Source organism: Jaculus jaculus, chromosome 1 (assembly GCF_020740685.1).
Source record: "Jaculus jaculus isolate mJacJac1 chromosome 1, mJacJac1.mat.Y.cur, whole genome shotgun sequence".
Lineage (NCBI taxonomy): Eukaryota > Metazoa > Chordata > Mammalia > Rodentia > Dipodidae > Jaculus > Jaculus jaculus.
In genome coordinates, this window is record NC_059102.1 from 38,493,573 (window position 1) to 38,506,558 (window position 12,986).

The 12,986-nt window shown below is 42.2% G+C and overlaps 1 protein-coding gene across 2 annotated transcripts in view; it reads left to right on the plus strand.

Moving 5' to 3' along the window:
* Positions 1-12,986, plus strand: part of Mms19 (MMS19 homolog, cytosolic iron-sulfur assembly component) — a 54,682-nt gene that overhangs the window by 12,173 nt on the left and 29,523 nt on the right. For both annotated transcript variants that reach the window (XM_045141575.1, XM_045141576.1), the window contains exon 2: positions 9,271-9,319. In XM_045141575.1, the coding sequence (XP_044997510.1) occupies positions 9,271-9,319 (49 nt within the window). The remainder of the gene's footprint in view (positions 1-9,270; positions 9,320-12,986) is intronic.

A 12,986-nucleotide genomic window follows, 5' to 3' on the forward strand; every position in this document is an offset into this window, starting at 1 on the left:
AACTCAGGTCCCTAGGTTTGCAGGCAAGTGCCTTAATCCTGCTAAGCCATCTCTCTGGCCCTCCAGTTCTAAGTGTGTATTTCTGATAAAACTCAACTGTACACTTGATATACATAGTATCTGTGTATTTTACCTTTTTTGTACAAGGGATTGGACTCTGCATCTGACACATGAAAAGCTGTATGCCTGAACTACAACCTCAGACCCTACAATATTATCATCATCATTATTACTATTTTTGAGGTAGAGTTTTACTCTAGTCCAGGCTGACCTGGAATTCACTATCTAGTCTCATGGTGGCCTCTAACTCACGATGATGCTCCTACCTGTGCCTCCCAAGTACTGGGATTGAAGGTGTGCACCACCACACCTGGCTAATACTATTTTTTTAAGTAGAGGTAGGTAGATGTAGTGTCTTTAAATCCCAGTGCTAAGGAGGCTAAGGCAGGTCCTGATCACAAGTTCAAGAGCAGCCTGCACTATATAGTAAAAGTCTGTTTCAAATAAACTGAGTGAGGAGGCTGGCAAGATTGCTCAATGGTTAAAAGCACTTCTTTGCAAAGCCTGCCTACCCTGGGGTCAGTTCCCAAACTTTCCATGGAAACCATACTCAAAAAAGTGGTGCAAATATCTGGCATTTAGAGAGGCAAAAGGCACTGGCACATCACATACATACACATACATGTACAAATACATACATTTTTAAAAAATACTTATTTTTACTTATTAGAGAGAAAGAACGGGCACATCAGGGCCTCTAGCCTCCAGATGCATGTGCCACCTTGTGCATCTGGCTTATGTGGGACCTGGAGAGTGGAACCTGGATCCTAAGGCTTTGCATGCAAGCAACTTAACCGCTAAGCCATCTCTCCAGCCCCATAATTTTTTTGTTTTTGTTTTTCAGAGTAGGATCTCACTCTAGCCCAGGCTGACCTTTAATTCACAATGTAATTTTAGGGTGGCCTTGAACTCACAATGACTCTTCTACCTCTGCCTCCCAAGTGCTGGGATTAAAGGCGTGCCTGGCATAAAAAATTTTTTTAAATCTCCCTCCCCAGATGTCTCTTTCCTTTCTCTTTTTTTTTTTTCCTCAATTTTTATTAACATCTTCCATGATTATAAAAATACCCCGTGGTAATACCCTTCCTCCCCCAACTTTCCCCTTTGAAATTCCATTCTCCATTGTATCCCCTCCCCATCTCAATCAGTCTCTCTTTTATTTTGATGTCATGATGTTTTCCTCTTATGATGGTCATGTGTAGGTAGTGTCAGGCACTGTGAGGTCATGGATATCCAAGCCACTTTATGTCTGGAGGGAGCACGTTGTAAGGAGTCCTATCCTTCCTTACATTCTTTCCACCACCTCTTCCGCATTAGACCCTGAGCTTTGGAAGGTGTGATGGAGATGTTACTCGGTACTCTAGTCACTTCTTTCCAGCACTATGATACTTTCTGAGTCATCCCAAAGTCACTGCCATCTGAAAAGAGAAGATTCTCTACCCAAAGTGAGAGTAGCATTAATATAAGGGTATAAATATTAAGAAAAGTGCTTACTGGGCAGTTTGATAATCATAGTATATATATATATTTCCAGATATCAGCAGATGTTACACCCCTAGGTCTCATGACTACCTCTGTTTTAAGTTTTCAGTATCAGGGATATGTTTCCCCCCATGGAGCGGACCTCCAGTCCAATTAGAGGGCAGTTGGTTTCCACCATGATAGACGTGCCACTATTGCACCGGTTGGCTCCTTTGGGTTGGCTGGCCAATTATAAGGCTTGCAGTGTCCACTGTTGAGTATTTTTACTGGTGGTATCTCTTTCTCCCAATGAACTGCATGTAGAATGGCTTCTTCCAGCTTTCTGTCAGCTGGTCTGCATTTTCCTTTCTCTTTTGCACCATGACCTGGCCTAAACATCCTAGTGAGTCTGTCCCTTCTGGCTGGGAAGGGGAGAATACTTAACTTGGTTTCGGTATTTATCGTGCCTTCTATCCGTGTCATGCTTTGGGAGTACTCTCTCAGTTTGATCATATGTAAGATTTGTCTTTGATCTCTGAGTCCTTCACTTTTGTTGTTGTTGTTTGTTTGTGTGTTTTTTGAGGGTCTCATCTCGTGTGTGTGTGTGTGTGTGTGTGTGTGTGTGTGTAACCTAGATTTTCCCAGATATCAATTTCCCCTAAATAAGCCTAATGAATTATGATTTCTCCCTAAATAAACTCAATTAACTCATAAAAAATTTAAAAACTGTGAATGATAGGGAGATAGTTCTGTGGGTTAAGTGCTTGCTGAACAAGCAGGAAGACCTGAATTTGGATTCTCAGACCCCATGCAAATGACAGGCAGCAGGCGTACCAACCAATCTACAATCCCAATACTTGGGAGGCAGAGACAGGGAATTCCTAGGTCTCGCTTGCAGAATCATTGAGCTCTGAGCTCAACTCTTTTGTTTGTTTGTTTTGGTTTGGTTTTTGATTTTTCAGGGTAGGGTCTTGCTCTGACCTGGAATTCGCTGCAGTCTCAGAGTGGCCTTGAACTCAGGGTGATCCTCCTACCTCTGCCTCCCCAGTGCTAAGTTCAAGGCTGTCTCAGAATTAGGTAAAAGCCATAGAGTGAATATCTGACGTCAACCTCTGTTTCCCACATGTGAGTGTACACAGTCCAGTTTGGGAAGGTGGGGGCAATGAGGTAGGGCCTGTCAGGCATGTCTTTGATTTATAGCATTTGAATTCATTTCCAAAGAGACTAGTCCAGCCTCTATACAGGAAGGGATTTTTTAAAAAATTTTTATTAACATTTTCCATGATTATAAAATATATCCCATGGTAATTCCCTCCCTCCCCACCCCCACACTTTCCCATTTGAAATTCCATTCTCCATCATATTACCTCCCCATTACAATCGTTGTAATTACATATATACAATATCAACCTATTAAGTATCCTCCTCCCTCAGAAAGGGATTTTTGTTTTAATTTCATTTATTTAGTTGAGAGAGAGAATGGGTACACCAGGGCCTCCAGCCACTGCAAACAAACTCCATACACATATACCACCTTGTGCATTTGGCTTTACAAAGGTCCTAGGGAATCAAACCTAGGTCCTTAGTCTTCACAGGCAAGTACTTTTTAATCCCTAAACCATCTCCCCAGCACCACAGGAAAGGAATTTGTTTGTTTGTTTGTTTCTTTGTTTGTTTTTCAAGGCAGGGTTTCACACTAGCCTGGGCTACTTAGTCTCAGGGTGACCTTGAATTTACAGTGATCCTCTTACCACTGCCTCCTGAGTACTGGGATTAAAGGTGTGCGCCACCACACTTGGCCACAGGGAAGGATTTTGATGTTACTAAAGAAATGATTCAGTTCATTGATAAACTTTGCTTCTAAAAAAACTTGTCCTTATGGCTTTCTGTGTACTAGTAACTAATTACGTGGTGGCTACTAAAGTTAGTTTTTCAGGAGTTCTAGCAGGACTGTAGCCAGAGCTTTCCAAGAAAGTACTGTTTTCTACCCTCCAAAAAGTACAATGCTCTGTCTTACCATCCAGAAATAGGACTTCTCCTTGATGGGAGTGTTGCCCTTGTGGAACTGGGTAAGGAACATAGCTTCATTTCCTTGCATGCTTTGTCTCACGAGCCTGGTCATCATCTCCTTCTCCCACGCCACAGCCTCTTTCATTCTTTTCCCTTGGCTCTTTCTCAGGAGCTGGGGCAGCAGTTGGGCCTTCCCCATTATTCTGCTTATATAAATTTGTTTTTCAGGGAGGTTGACAATTCTGAAAGTAATTTAAGCTATACCAGTATTGAGCATATAATAAATGTAAATAATAGGTAACAGTTCTCCTATTGTCAGAGAAAAATTGCAAATAAGCAAAGAAGAAAGGCTACAGTGAACCCTGTGGTGCTGAATTAGAGTTGGAGATTTTAATAAGATTTGTTTTAACGAGGTAGGGTCTCTAGTCCAGCCTGACCTGGAATTAACTATGTAGTCTCAGGGTGGCTTCATGGCGATCCTCCTACCTCTGCCTCCCAAGTGCTGGGATTAAAGGCGTGTGCTACCACACCTTGATGGCAGAGGTTTTAATATATGATTTTATATATAGTTTTATATTCATGGATATATACAAAAGTAGTGATGGATTCTTGTGTGATACAGGTTAGGATAATAGTCTAGTCTAGGCTGCCTCCACCTCTCCTGGGATTATCAGCATGTGCTGCCGCCTTTTTTTTTTTTTAAGCAGGGTCTTAATATAGCCCCTATGGATCTGGAACTCACTATGTAGCCCAGGTGGGTCTTGAATTCATCATGATCCTTCTGCCTCAGCCTCCCTGAGTGCTAAGAGTATAGATGTTCTCTCACACCCAGTTTTTTATGCAGGCCTCAAGATAGAACTCAGGGCTTCATCCACACTAGGCTTTATACCAACTGAACTAATTATATCTCCAACCCAGATCATGGTTTCTAGATGCCATTTTCCAACAAGGGCAACCAGGCATGGTAGCGCATGCCTTTAATTGCAGTACTCAAGAGGCAGAAGTAAGAGGATCGCCATGAGTTTGCAGTCACCCTGAGACTACGTAGTGAATTCCAGGTCAGCCTAGGCTAGAGTGAGACCCCATACCTTGTGGGGGGGGGGGGAAGGGACATGGAAAAAGAAAAAGAAAAAAAAAACTGGGATCGCCATGAGTTTGCAGTCACCCTGAGACTACGTAGTGAATTCCAGGTCAGCCTAGGCTAGAGTGAGACCCCATACCTGGGGGGGGGGGGGGGGAAGGGACATGGAAAAAGAAAAAAAAAAAAAAACTGGGAAGCTGGATGTAGTGCCATGTGCTTAGAATCCCCAGAAGGTAGTGCTTGATCTGGAGTGGGAACTGGAATTAATGACTTTTTTTTTTCAATTTATTTATTTGAGAGAGAGAGAGATTGGGCACGCCAGGGCTTCCAGCCACTGCAAATGAACTCCAGATATGTGTGCCCCCTTGTGCATCTGGCTTACGTGGGTCCTGGGGAATCGAACTTGGGTCCTTTGGCTTTGTAGGCAAGCGCCATAACCACTAAGCCATCTCTTCAGCCCTAATGACTCTTGACCAAAGTTAACATCACCAGTGAGCTTTGTGGACAACTTATATTCCTACTATGATACTATGATACTATGATATGAGTAGTTTACCTAAGTGATACTCTTCTCAAAAACTGGTTCCCCTGGTCTAAACCTAAAGAGGTCATCAAACAAACCCAGTTGAAGGACACACTATCAACTAATCTTTTGTCAATATTGTGGAAAACTGAAACCTACAGAACGAAGGAGACATGACATGAATAATTCCTAGATTTGTTAATAGTCATTAATCTCTAAGCTTTTAGAAAATATAATTTTTTTAATTTGAGAGCAAGAGAGAAAGAGGCAGAGAGAATGGGTGCATTAGAGTCTCCAGCTGCTGCAGACAAACCCCAGACAGATGCGCCACCTTGTGCATCTGGCTTATGTGGGTCCTGGGGAATTGAACCTGGGTCCTTTGGCTTTGTAGCCAAGTGCCTTAACTGCTAAGCCATCTTGCCAGCCCTAAAAATATTTTTATTTATTTGCAAGTAGAGAGAGAAAAGAGAGACAGAGAATCGGCATGCCAGGACTTGTAGCTAGCTGCAAACAAATTTTAGGTTCATGCACTACTTTGTGCAACTGGCTTTACATGAGTACCAGGGAATCAAACACAGATACTTAGCCTTTGCAGACAAATGCTTTAACCTCTGGGCCATCTCTCCAGCCCCTGTTAGCTTTTTGTTTGTCAATGTGTATTATTTATTTGAGTGTGTGTGCCATAGTGTACATGTGAAGGGTGGGACATCTTTTTAGGTGTCTGTGCTTCACCCCCCCTTGTTAAAATTTTATTTACTTATTTGTGCATATGTGTGTGTGTTGTGCAGGTGCCGCCAGGGCCTCTTGCTGCTGCAAACATACTCCAGACACTTGCTGTGTCTTAGGTGTGCAGCTTAGGAAGTGAATCCTGGACAGGTGGGCTTTGCAAATAAGCACTTTTTGCTTCTGGGCCATCTTCCCAGCCTCCCCCCCCCCTTTTATTTATTTATTTTGAGGCAGCATCCCAAGATAGTTTATGCTGACCTGGTACTCTAGCCAAGGCTGGTCTCAAACTCATTGAGATTCTCCTTTCTCAGCCTCCCAAGTGCTGTGGTTAAAGCCACTATGTCCAGCTATGGAGGGCTGGAGAGCCTAACAACCCAGGTTTGATTCCCTAGTACCCACCTAAAGTCAGATGTACAAAGTAGCACATGCATCTGGAGTTCATTTGTAGTGGCTGGAGTCCCTGGTACACCCATATTCATTCTCTCTTTGTCTCTGTCTGTCTGTCTCTCTCTCTCTCTCTCCTGTCTCTCTCTGCATGCAAATAAAATATATTTTTAAATGTTATGGAGTAGAAGTAGTGGCTTATGCTTGCAATCCTATAGCACATGGGAGGCCAAAATAGGGTGATTACTACTGGATTGAGGCCAACATGGGCTACATAGTTCCATGTTAATATGTACTATGAGACCCTGTCTAGAGATAATAATAATAATGAAGCTGAGTGTGGTGGCACATGCCTTTAATCTCAGCACTGGAGAGGCAGAGGTGGGAGGATCGCCATGAGTTCGAGGCCACCCTGACACTACAGAGTGAATTTCAGATCAGCCTGAACTAGAGTGAGATACTACCTTGAACAATCAAGAAGAAGAAGAAGAAGAAGAAGAAGAAGAAGAAATAATAAGAATGAGTCTGGAGAGATGGCTCAGTGGTTCAGCATTTGTCTGCAAAGCCTAATGATCCAGGTTTGGTTCCCAAAGTGGCATATGCTTCTGGAATTGTTTATAGCGGCTAGGGGTCTTACTGTGCCCATTCTCTCAGTCTCTTTTCTGTCTGCTTGTGAATAAATAAATAAAATTTTAAGAAATCTTATTTCAGACATGTGAGGAAGAAAGCACTTTTTGTTGTTGCTGTTGTTTTGTTTTGTTTTTTGAGGAAGGTTCTCAACTCTAGCCCAAGCTGACCTGGAACTTATTCGGTCTGTAGTCTAAAGAGTGGCCTCAAAATCTTGGCAATCCTCTTACCTCTGCCTCCTAAGTGATGGAATTAAAGGCATGTACCACCATGTCTGGCTCAGATACCTTTTTAGATACTGATTTCATTTCCATTGGATATATAGCCAAGAGTAGGATAACTGGATCATATGTCCTATTTTTTCATTTTATTGAAGCATCTCCATGATGTTTTCCAAAATGAGTGTACCTGTTTACCACCAATGTACAAGGATTCCATTTCTCTACATCCTTGTCAGCACTTGAGGGTTTTGTTGTTGTTGTTTCTGTTGTTTGTTTTTTAATTATTTTTTGGTTTTTCAAGGTAGGGTCTTACTCTAGTTCAGGCTGACCTGGAATTTACCATGTAGTCTCAGGGTGGCCTTGAACTCTCAGTGATCCTCCTACCTCTGCCTCCTGAGTGCTGGGATTAAAGGTGAGCGCCACCATGCCTGGCCTTTTTTTTTTTTTTTTAAGTTTTTGTTTCTATTTTTACTTATTTGAGAGCTACAGAGAGAGAAAGAGAAGAGGCAGATAGAGAGAATGGGTGTGCCAGGACTTCCAGCCACTGCAAATAAACTCCAGACACATGTCCCCCTTTGTGCATCTGACTAATGTGGGTCCTGGGGAATCAAGCCTCGAACTGGGGTCCTCAGGCTTCACAGGCAAGCACTAACCGCTAAGCAATCTCTCCAGCCTCCTCCCCCCCCTTGTTTTTCAAGGTAGGGTCTCACTGTGGCCCGAGCTGACCTGGGACCACCCTGTAGTCTCAGGAGGGGATTAGAGGCACACCCAGCTGCTTGGCTGTTTTTTTTCTTTTTTATGCTTGTCTTTTTTATAATAGCCATATTAACAGGGACTAAGTATACCACATTAGGGCTTAAAGGTTTTATGAGTCAGATCTATTTATTTATTTTAGAGAGACGAGAATGGGCACACCAGGGCCTTCAGCCACTACAATCAAACTCCAGACACATGTGCCACCTGTGCATCTGGCTTTCCGTGAATACTAGGAAATTGAACCTGGGTCTTTAGGCTTTGCAGGCAAGTGCCTTAACTGCTGAGCCATCTCTCCAGACCATGAGTAAGGTCTTATGTCATTTTGCTAAATTTAAGTAGCATTCTCTCTGTTACAAATCAGATTCTTTTGTCATCCCCTCCTTATATTTATGCTATTTTATAGGCTATAGTGTAGATTTTGTTGGTTTTGTTTTGCTTTTCTTTTTTCTGCCCCCACTCCCCCCGAGGTAGGGTCTCACTCTGTCTAGCCCAGGCTGACCTGGAATTCACTCTGTAGTCTCAGGCTGGCCCTGAACTCTTGGTGATCCTCCTACCTCTGCCTCCCAAGTGCTGGGATTAAAGGCGTGTGCCATCATGCCCAGCTTGTTTTGTTTTTTCAGACAGGGTCTCACTCTAGCTCACACAGACCTACAACTCTGAAACTCCAGGCTGGCCTCAAACTCATAGTGATTTTCCCACCTTAGCTTCCAGGTGCTGGAATTAAAAGTATGCACCACCACACCTGACTTTACATGAAGATTAAAAAAAAAAAAATTATTCATTTGAGAGAGAGGCCATGCCTATCAGCCCCCCACTTTTTTTGTAGGGTCTCTCTCTAGCTCAGGCTGACCTGAAATTTACTATGTAGTCTCAGTGTGGCCTTCAGTTCACAGTGATCCTCCTACCTCTGCCTCCTAAATACTGGAATTAAAGGCATGCACTGCCACACCCAGATTCCAGGGACTTTTGACACTTCGAATGAACTCCAAATGTGCGTGCCACTTTGTGTATCTGGCTTTAATCTGGCTTTAAGTGAATACTGGGGAATTGAACCCAGGCCATTCAGCTTTCCAGACAAGTGCCTTTACTGAGCAATACATGAAGTTATTTTTACTTTCACAATAATTAGTTTTATGCATAGCCACGTTAACAACTTATTTTTAATTTCTCTTAGATTTTTTTCCCAGATATATAACATCATTTATAGATAGCATATTTACTTCCTTTTGGGTTTTTTACTTGATTTCTGCCTATCAGAAGTATGCAGTAATGCTTTTTATCTAGGAGGGTTCTTGGTGAGCAGTGGGCCCATGGTACAAAACCTAGGAGAAGCCGAGGAAATGCTGGCAGTTAGAGCTACGAGCTGCGTAATAAAGGTTTTGTTTTTAGTTTTTCATATTTCTTTCTTGTGTTTTCTCTAGATGTGAAATCTGGCAGCTATACAATACTACAAGTGGTGGAAGCCCTTGGGTAAGAAGAGCCTTTGTTCTAGTATATTCTTCTAGCCTTGCCTGTACACTCTGAAAAAGTTAATTTTGTGCATTACTGCTCTCATGGAGCCTAAATTTATCTAAGTGTGTCTCTGAATTGTTTCTCTTAAAAAAGATGCAGCATGTAATGCACATTAGTTCCTGCCACAAGTTTGGGTAAGGTAGATAGCTAGAGGGCTTCTGCTGTTTCATTAGATCTGGAACTCTCTTGTGTGTCCTTAGATCGAACCAGCCCCTTTAGGGTTCTACTCATATGCGCTCGGCTCAGACAGGTTGTAGCCTGTCTGGTTGTAGTAGTCAGGAGAGTTACAGAGTAGAAAAGGCTTGGAGAAATAGCTGAAAGAGCAGCATTGTCATAATCTGGCGTTGCCAAAGAAAAGACATGCCTGCAGTCTAAGGCTTGCTTTCCTTCTAGCGCATACCTGGTAGGACACTTAAATTGACAAATCAAGTCACTTTAATGTATTCTTGCACATAACAGACACTTGTGGTCTCTTTATATTATTGTTGCCTTGGTCTGCCCTATTTTTCTTTTTGATTTGTTGGTAGGGTCTCACCCTAGCCCAGGCTAACGTGGAATTTACTGATAGTCTGCAGCCTGCCTCAAACTCACAATAACCCTACTACCTCAGCATCCCAGGTGTTGGGATTAAAGGCATGCACCTAGCTTTATAGCTTTATTGAAATAATTCATGAATCATAAAGTTCATTATTTTATTTAGTTATTTATTTTAGTTTTTTTGAGGTAGGGTCTCACTCTAGCCCAGGCTGACCTGGAATTCACTATTCACTATGGAGTCTCAGGCTGGCCTCGAACTCACGGCAATCCTCCTACCTCTGCCTCCCGAGTGTTGGGATTAAAGGCTTGCGCCACCATGCCTGGCTAAGTTCATTATTTTAAAATGTTTAATTTTATGGCTTTTCATATATCCACATATTTGTGCATTCTTCTCCACAATCTATTTTAGAACATCTTCATAATTCTCAAAAGAAATTTGAGCTCACTATAGTCCCATTTTCTTTGCCCTCTTTTCCTCAGCCCCTTCCATTGTGAATGGATTTGCACATTTGGTGAATTTCACATACGTAGAGCAGTAGACTGTGCCCTTTGTGACTCCCACTGAGCTGTTCTCAAGGCTCATCCATGTTGCAGTCTGTGTTCTCTATTTCTTGGCTTGCTAATTGTACAGATACCCAACATTTTATTTGACAACTGACATCTGGATTGTTTCCACCTTGGGGCTATTATAAAAATGCACCTAGGGCTGGGACGATAGCTCAATAGTTAAAGGTACTGCTTGCAAAACCTGCCAGCCCAGGTCTGATTCCTTAATACCCATGTAAAGCCAGATGAACAAAGTGGTACATGCATCTAGAGTTCATTTGCAATGGCATGAGGCCCTGACACACCTATTCTCATTCTCTCCCTCCTTTCCTTCCTCTTCTCCCCACCCCACCACACTTACAAATAAATAAATAATTAAAAAAAAAAAAACTTTTAGCTGGGCATGGTGACACATACCTTTAATCCCAGACTCAAGAGGGAGAGGTAGGAGGATCACTGTGAGTTCAAGAGAACTCATACATCGTATATTCTAGCTCAGCCTGAGCTAGAGTGAGACCCTATGTTGGGGGGGGGGGGTTCTTCTAGTTGGGTGTGGTGATGCATGTCTTTAATCCCAGTATTCTGGAGGCTAAAGTAGCAGGATCACTGTGGGTTCAAGTCCAGCTTGGTCTATAGAGGGAGTTCCAGGTCAGCATAACCTAAAATGAGACCCTGCCTCAAAAAAAAAATAGTCTGATAAGGATGATGTGAGTGATATTTTATGAAGTTATTTTATATGGTGTCAATTCTGTTTTGCTTCATAGTATGTCAGCAAAAAATAAAAATAAAAATAAAACTCCTTATATTTACAACTGCAAAAAAAAAGTTATTATGAGCATTTTTTGCCTTGGTCCACTTACAAATGCTGTGAATGCACAATTTCCTACTTCCTGAGCAGAAACGTTTGTACAAGTTCCTTTCCTAAAGATCCTGTGATCCTTGTTTTTGCTCGTGTGTGTGTGTCTTATGTACCTTTATCCTTGAGGTTTAATATAAAACTCCTGTGACCAACTCTTACAGAAATCTACTTCCTGCTTGTTCCTGCCTGGATTGCTTCTAATTAAGTGTAATCTCAGCAGATCTATTTTGAAGATAAATCATTATCTTTTTTTAAAATTTTGTTTATTTATTTGAGAGTGACAGAAAGAGAAAGAAGCAGAGAGAGAGAGAGAATGGGCGCACCAGGGCCTCCAGCCACTGCAAATGAACTCCAGACATGTGCACCCCCTTGTGCATCTGGCTAACATGGGCCCTGGGGAATCGAGCCTCAAACCAGGATCCTTAGGCTTCACAGGCAAGCACTTAACTGCTAAGCCATCTCTCCAGCCCTTGAAGATAAATCATCTTATAGTGTCAGTCAGTGTCTCCTACATCAGTAGACCTGCATAGTAAAAACTGGGTTTGATCCCAGCAATTAATAAACCAGATGTAGCTCATGCCTGTAATCCCAGCACTTGTGAGGTAGAAACAGGAGGATCAGGAGTTCAAGCTTATCCTCGGTGACGTAGAAAACTTGAGGTCAGCCTGGGCTACATGAGACTCTTGTCTCAAGGGGGAAAAAATGTAAAAATTTTTATTTGGGCCATCTTTGGAAACCTTCCAGTTAAAAAGTTGGAGGTATTTTTGCATTGTAGCCCCTGACCCACTAAACAGAAACCTTGGGCTCTCAGCATTTTTTTTTTTTTTCAAGAATGTACAAAAATAGCCTGGTATAATGGCTTACTACTGTGATCTCAGCATTTGGTAGGCCCAGATAAGAGGATTGACATGAGTTTCAAGGCAGCCTGGGGTACATAGTGAGTTCTAGCCCAGCTTAGGCAGTGACCTTGGGATGACTCAGAAGGTATCATGGTGCTGGAAAGAAGTGACCAGAGTGCTCAATACTGTAATATCTCTTATCACACCTTCCAAGGCTCAGGTTCTAAAGCAGAAGAGGAGGTGGAAAGAATCTAAGAGTCAAAGGAAGGGTAGGACTCTTACAATGTGCTCCCCCTAGACACAAAATGGCCTGGATATCTATGACCTCACAGTGCCTGACACTACCTACACAAGACCATCATAAGAGGAGGAAAAGATCATGACATCAAAATAAGAGAGACTGATTGAGATGGGGAGGGGATATGATGGAGAATGGAGTTTCAAAGGGGAAAGTGGGGGAAGGGAAGGTATTGCCATGGATATATTTTATAATCATGGAAGTTGTTAATAAAAATTTGAAAAAAAAAGTATATTGCCTTCTTTGGTAGCTCTTTTTCAGAGGAGTATCATCATCATACCAACTTGGGAGAAAGAATAAGCACAGTGTCCAAGTAGGTGTCAAGCTAGGGGTTCCTAGAAGGAAGAACTTCTGTTGACTGTTGTCTCTACTGATGCCAAATTAGTCTGGGAATGGGTTCTTCAAGCTTCAGTCTCTACTGGAATTTTTAGTAATGTTAACTCAGGACCACCTTCCTAGGCTATTCTTTTTAAAATATTTTATTTATTTTTCAAGGAGAGAAAGAGAATGAATGAGAATGAGCATACCAGAGCTTCTAGCCACTGC